This window comes from Olea europaea, chromosome 12, assembly GCF_002742605.1.
Source record: "Olea europaea var. sylvestris chromosome 12, O_europaea_v1, whole genome shotgun sequence".
Taxonomy (NCBI): domain Eukaryota; kingdom Viridiplantae; phylum Streptophyta; class Magnoliopsida; order Lamiales; family Oleaceae; genus Olea; species Olea europaea.
Window position 1 is genome coordinate 30,816,091 of NC_036248.1, and position 7,720 is coordinate 30,823,810.

Consider the following 7,720-nt stretch of genomic DNA (forward strand, 5'->3'; position numbering starts at 1 on the left):
GAAATTATTGTACGACGATATCAAAGCATAAAAACTCGCAAGAAACAAGTGTAATATATAAATAATGTCGTTTTTAGTATTGTCGTAATATTGTTTTAATTTTTTTTATTGTCATCAAATCTATGACCAAAATCTCGACGTTCAGCGTCGAAATTTTTTTGCTCGTACTAAACTAATATTCTGTCTTCGCCCTAGCTTGCAAACCCCCCTCCTTCACACAATTCCACCACCACAAATCATGATAAGAATCTTCGTCCTCCATCACGACCATGAATCATAAATCATTTGTCTCCGCCTCTACCATCATAACCAATGCCCGAATGGAAGACGAAAAAAAAAGAACCTAATAGAATACTGATTTACAGGTGTGAGGTCATATACATTTAAGAGTCTTTTTTATATAATTTAATTAGCTTATATTTTTTATTGTAGAAAATGTAAATCAACAATTTTGGAGAAGACAGCTTGAGTGATTGTGTGTTGTTGTTTGAGATTTCAGTTTTCGTTGGTGGTGTTTTCAATGGTGATCGTGGGTGGTGCGAAGTCAAGTAGATGCGTGGTGATTGGCGCTAGGTTTCTGAATTTTGGTGTTGGTGTTGGTGTGGGTGTGGGGGTGGGGTTTTTTGGAGAAGACAATCATTTTTATTTTTTTTGGCTTTTTGTTCAATTGGATAACTTGTTTTGACAAATTAGCCCCTCACTTAAGTTGTCCATTCAGGTCAAAATTACTATTTCAATGTTGACTAACTGTATTATGGATGGAATCGATGATTTGGACTAATGTTACAATTAGATATAAAGCTTTGAGACTACAGCTGAAAAATGAAAGGCTAGGATGTAATTTGCAGCAAAATGAAAGGTTTGGGACCAGGACTACAAATTTTCCTTCTATTTTAGCATCCACAAATTTGTGCCTTTTTGAATATTCTGGTGTTCTGGTCCTTCATCTTCTCTCCTAGTACGAGTCATATTATTGATTTGAATTTGTACTCAAATATTCAAATCAACTGTCAATTAATAAATATATTTAGGGGGTGTTTGATAGGTATTTTTATGTAAAAATGCATTTTAAAATAGTAAATTGATGTGAAATATGTGGTTAAGAAATAAGGAAAAATTTTTGATTTACGTGTATTATTATTTTAATAAAGAATGTGTGATTGAAAAGAAAAGAGAGAAAAATTCATTTTGAAAAAAATGATTACCAAACGGGGCCTTAAGCGAAATTAACAACCAGACCCCCACTTCAATCACATTCCACAAATGAATTACCAATAATAAATATATTTGCGTTGACATTGTTTAATGAGACTATTGCTAAATTGACTATGTTCAAAGGGCCAAATAACATTTTTACAATGGGTGTATGAGGTTTTAAACATTATCATACTCAATTTTTTGATCTCAAATTCTTCAATTAAATTGGTGGGTTCACTTTTAATTCTCAGAATATTGATCGAGGATGGTAATAGAGTGTTGCGTGTTGTCATACTTGGTCAATCCACCTGGGCCAATGGCCCACTCAAGCCGAACCACGTGGCATTCCAGCCGAGGTGGCATATATTGTCGAGGTGGGCAATGGCCGAAGTCCTTCAAGCCGAAGTCCACTAGCTGAGGCGCCTTTTTACCGTGGCTTGCGGACGTAACCAAGGTCCATATGCCGAGGCCCATGAACCGAAGCCATGATGCTGGAGTTAGTTGAAGATAGCTGAAGCCCTCAAGCGGAAGTATTGTGTAAAATGGCCGAAGCCCCGAAGTTGATGCAGGAGCCTCCGAACCACAAGGGAGTGTCCTCCACGTTCACTTCTCCCAAGAGATCGTCTGCATAAAGATCTTATTCGAATGATTAATGGAACGTTTGTCATAAGTATAAAGGTCAAGTCTTGTCACTAGTATAGGGGCTATGCACAAGCAATAAATGTGCTGCAAGCTAGCAAGTCAAACCTCATGCCTGATAAGATGTTTAAATCAAAGAGATGAGGCCATGTGCCACCTCATTTAAGGGCTCCCATTTCACATATACCACTATAAATACTTCCCTTGTATAACATCAAAAGGCTAATGCAAGAATCAATACAAAGAACTACACTTTACTCAACTCTCTCATTTACTTGCAATACACAAATCGAGTTTATACACGTTTACATATACATTCACTAACACCGGTTGATAATTATTGTACAATCGGATCACGAACAACCTGCTGGATTCCGAACGTCACCGTCCCGCGTTGTTGGGCTACTCCCACGCCCTTTGAACCGTCCGTTTTAGACCGTCCTCGTGTCTTAGCGTGTTGGACATCCGCGCACAAGGACCGACATCTGTTGGCAACACTTTTTGGGGTCAACACAGAGCAAGAAGGAGAAGGTCGATATTTATGGGAGGTGAGAGTGGGACAGGTCGGGGAATCAAGATTTATATATTTTATTTTCTTGCCCTATTTTCCAATGTATTTTTTATTTATTTTTAAATAATATTCATACATAAAAATATACGATAAATAAAATGTAAGAATCGAGATGAGTAACATTATTCGAAAATACTGGCCGCATTTAAGATGGGATCGAACCATTTTGCCAACCCTATATAGCAAGCACATCTTCCTAACAACAATAAATTTCAAAAAGAGTTGTTACCAACCAGCAGAATGATTTTTGGTTGTCAACAAAAATAATGTTGTTAACATTAAATTGATAGCATTGATAACTAGAAAAGTACTTTATATTTAGTTGGACATTATTATATGACTAAATATTATTTTTTTATTGTATAAAATTTATAAAACTAATTATTTTTGAAAAGAATTTTTTAGTATAAATTATATCAATTAAACTTTATTTTTTAAGATGTTAAAATATGACATATTAATTTATGAAATATCATAAAAGTATGAAATATAACGTTAATTTCATTTCTAAAAATATTATTGGGCATTAACAAATGTAAAATAATAACAAATAAAAAATTTAATATATTACCATATTGACCATTTAAAAATATAAACTTTCTATTATATAGGGTGAGAAAATTAGATATATTTGATATTTACCAATAAAATATAATCATTTTAGAATTCAGATTTCCAAAAAAGTTTTTAAAATTGGAGCTTAGTTTAGAAATTCACATTTTTTTTTTCTTTCCGATAAGCACTTCTTTGGATGGTTTATGCTCCTATTAAATTATATTTCTTTTTTATTTTCAATCACACAATCTTCTATACAATAATATTTTATATAAATTAAAAAAAATTTCTTTTTCGTGAAAAAATATCATTCCATCCATTTCATTTCAGGGAATGGGGCCAAACGGGGCAATATTCCTCAGTTTCTTCACGTTCTCTTTCTAGACTACGTCCCTTTCTGTCTCTACAAATGAAGGGCACTTGCTATTCCCAACAAACGCCCTTTAGATGACGACACCGTTTACCGCCGCCATCATAATTTCTCTCACCGCCCTGACTTATCTCTCACCCTCAGCCAGTGCACTCGGTGGCTCCGCCACAACGGTAGCCGTCATCTACGGGTCTGCCACTACTATCTGCACCATAATTGCCCAGCAACCCCTTCGACAAATTCAATGCTGGCAAAATGGTCAGCTTCTGCCACCCATAATCCCCACAACCTCCTTCGATTACATCGCCGGCGGCCGTGACACCCTCTGTGCTACCCGTTCCGGTGGATTCAGTCTTCTCTGCTGGAACACAACCTTCAACTCCAAAAGACTCTACAACAATTATTCAGCTCCATTAACTTCTCTAACAATTGGTGACACTCAAATTTGTGGTTTAACAAACGTCAGTTCGAGGCATAACGTTATTTGCTGGCGAGGAAATGGCATTTTCTCCGTTCAAGCCCCAAATGGGACTTTGGGATTTCGCTCAATTTCATCAGGGTTGGGATTTTCTTGCGGAGTTTTGGAGGGTACTAATCGGGTTTTGTGCTGGGGCGATGAAAATATGTCTGTCTCTATACAATCGGAGTTTTCAAAATTTTCAATGTTGAATATCCAGGTTGGTGGAGGACATGCCTGTGGAATGGATAATTCAGGATTTGTGATTTGCAAAGGAAATAACGACAATGGTCAGTTGGATGTGCCATCTAATTCGCCATATGAGTACATTGGACTTGCCCTTGGGTCGAATCACAGTTGTGCAATCAGAAGATTGAACCGAACAGTTGTTTGTTGGGGTGAATTTTCTAGTAATGTTACAGATGGGATTTCATTTGAGTCTATTGTTGCAGGATTGAATTTTACTTGTGGATTGACAACAAGCAATTTATCAGTGATTTGCTGGGGTTCTGGCTGGCCTGATCAGTTTTACCCTTCCGGACAGGATCTTCCTTTGCAAAAGTCTCTCCCAGGGCCATGTCTGGAGACGCCTTGTAAATGTAATTTATATCCTCAAACTCAAATACTTTGTTCTGGAAATGGTCATATATGTAGGCCTTGTGATGTTACAGTTTCAATTTCACCACCATCATCGCCATCACCATCGCCACCACCATCGCCACCACCGCCGCCACCCGTTGTTAGTCCTTCCCCTTCGAAAAGTCTCAGAAGGGGTTTATTAGCGTTCATGATTGTTGGATCAGTTGGGGGTTTTGCAGGGATTTGTACTTTAATTTATTGTTTGTGGACTGGTGTTTGTTTCGGGAAGAAGAAAATTCATAACTCGGTGCAGCCAACTATTAGTGGTGCTCCGCAGCCTAATAGCAGTCCGCCTTCGAGATCATCAACTCTTCGGCGCCAAGGTTCTATTCTCATGAGGCGCCAGAGAAGTGGAACTTCATCAAAACATCCAGACAGGGCAGAGGAGTTTCTGTTTTCAGACCTTGCTGCAGCCACTAATAACTTCTCTATAGAGAACAAGATTGGTGCTGGGAGTTTCGGGGTTGTATACAAAGGAAAACTGCCCGACAGTCGTGAAGTTGCCATCAAACGAAGTGAGATGAGTCCGAAGACAAAGAAATTTCAAGAAAAAGAGAGTGCCTTCGAATCAGAACTGGCATTCTTATCCCGGCTTCATCACAAGCACTTGGTGAGGCTGTTTGGCTATTGTGAAGAGAGGGATGAAAGGCTTTTAGTTTATGAGTTTATGAAGAATGGGGCTCTTTATGATCATTTACACAACAACAACAAGATTAGCAATGTCATGAATTCTTGGAAAATGAGGATCAAGATTTCACTAGACGCTGCTCGGGGCATTGAGTACCTACATAATTATGCAGTTCCGCCCATAATTCATCGTGACATTAAGTCCTCGAACATATTGCTTGACGCAAACTGGACAGCAAGAGTTTCTGATTTTGGATTATCGTTAATGGGAGGGTCAGAAAATGATTGTGATTATAGACCACTAAAGGCAGCTGGAACAGTTGGTTACATCGATCCAGAATATTATGGATTAAATGTATTGACAGCAAAAAGTGATGTTTATGGTTTTGGAGTAGTGTTACTTGAACTTTTGACAGGGAAGCGAGCATTATTCAAGACGGGCGAAAATGGGGGTTCTGCACCAATAAGTGTGGTGGACTATGCGGTACCAGCAATAATGGCCGGAGAATTGGCCAAAATTTTGGACACTCAGGTTGGTCCACCGGAGATAAATGAATCCGAGGCGGTGGAACTGGTGGCTTATACCGCTATGCATTGTGTGCGTTTAGAAGGTAAATATCGGCCTACCATGACTGACATTGTGGCTAATTTGGAGCGAGCATTGGCTCTATGTGATGATAGCCACGGCAGCATCTCTAGTGGTCCAATATCCATTGTTTCAGATTAAAAGAAAAGAGAAACTAATTCTCTCTTGTATTTTGTTCTAATTTATTTTTATATAATTTTTGTGGGTGTTGATTTGTTAGAGTAAAGCGTCTGGGCTAACATGAGTTGCAGTGTAGGATTCTTTGTAAAATGTTGATAGTCACCGGAAACTAGAAAAGTCTATTTGTACATAATTTTCTGTCCACTTATTATTCAGATGCATTGTTGGCAACAGACAATTGGAAGTAATTTTTTTCTTTAAACGGTTCAACGATAGAGTGTTATGTGATATTATATCAAATAAGTGAGTAAAAATTCTGTACACCAAACTTATTCTTAAATTTTTGACGCTTACCAATCAAATAGGAGCCTATTCCTTAGGTGGTTGTGCGTGGTGGGATGCTTAACAAAAGATATGGTACGTGTGAAATGATACTAGGCTAACGTGATATACGACTAAATTACCAAAAAGTGGTCCAAGCTATTCTATGACGTGTATCATATATACTTCAATAAAGTTGGGCTAAAATATTGACTTTGAATAAAAGCAGTACGTTAGACATTCAAACATGTTAGACACGTGAAGGACCCACATCCAATTCTTAATTTACTATTATTAACAAAAACTTAAATATAAAATTAATACCCACCCCCCAAACAGGTAATAAAGTAATATAATTTATCCCTTTTCCGTTGGGAATTTACTCTACAACTTCGTATAATAATAAATCTAGAATTAAATTATATTGTATTTGGAGTAAAGAGGTGGAGTAATAATATTTGTAGGCGGTGGGTAAGCCACCTCCCTAACACTTTGTTCCCATTGATAAAATTATGCAATGTTTATGAGTAACGATATTTAGCATTATTGGTGATAGAGCATCACTGTAGGTAACTACACCTGATAGATTTAATTAAATGAATAACGTAATATTATATTTAGATGAATTTATTTAGATTGATGGTTAACATTAGTGATGCTGAATAAAATTACTCAAATTTGGTTGGGGTTGCAAAAGGAGATTTTTTGAATTTAACAGTGAAAATGATTATAATACCATGCATGTTAGGTAGGTCAAATTGTTTCATTAATCATGAAATTTTTTTTTTTTTAATCTTATTTGCTCAATATCAACCAGGATTGTGTAGGATTAAGGCCCGTGATGTAGCATAATTATGATTGTGTGAACATTTTAATAATTAATTTTGCCTTGTAATGGGTAGAATACAAAATTATATGAACTAACTCGAATGAATTGTTGAAAATCTGATTCCGTTTTCTTTTTCTTTCTCTTTTTATTGACACCTGCCGGTTCCCAAGGGAGGAAAAAAAGGCGCACACAGCATATCCTACAGCCATGACCGACTCAATTATAGACTTAGAATTAATAACATTTCACTGGTCACCAATCACCACGCTAAACTCCCCCGACGACTTCTACGTTGCTGGATGTCGACGCTATCATTTGACTAATACTAGGACTGGTTACAAGATTATCTTGCCTTTCTTTGAGAGACGGTAAAAATGTAATTTTATCCCGCATATAGGTTTGTAATCACTTTGAACAATCTCGAGAGTGAATTGATTTCTATTACACGACTCTGACAGTTACAAATTGAGTCTATGTGGGTTTTGAAGGAATAAGTCACTTTTATCTTAAAATCTTTGTTATGCCTTGTGGAATCCACCACTTGTATTGGTCGAAACCCTACTAGCTTATTTGGTAAATTAAGTCCCCGTTTGATTTCCATTCTTTGACTGCAAAAATAAAAAAATATGATCGTTATCCATCACATCAAGTCACGATATTTGACTTTCCATCTTTTGTGTGGATCCCGTAACGACTATATTTTTTATTCTCATTTTTACAAAAATGTGTACTAAACGAGGTTTAAACAATAGATACAACTGCCAAATGTCCAACACATCTTACATGCCAAAACACTTGTACTATGAAAC

At 36.8% G+C, this 7,720-nt stretch overlaps 1 protein-coding gene across 1 annotated transcript; it reads left to right on the forward strand.

Annotated features, from left to right (window-relative positions):
* The first annotated feature begins 3,285 nt into the window (after positions 1 to 3,285).
* LOC111406384 (putative serine/threonine-protein kinase-like protein CCR3) lies at positions 3,286 to 5,951 on the forward strand. The gene has a single exon (XM_023035813.1). It carries the CDS (start codon positions 3,410 to 3,412, stop codon positions 5,780 to 5,782), a length of 2,373 nt encoding a protein of 790 aa, XP_022891581.1. The 5' UTR covers positions 3,286 to 3,409; the 3' UTR covers positions 5,783 to 5,951.
* The last annotated feature ends 1,769 nt before the right edge of the window (positions 5,952 to 7,720 follow it).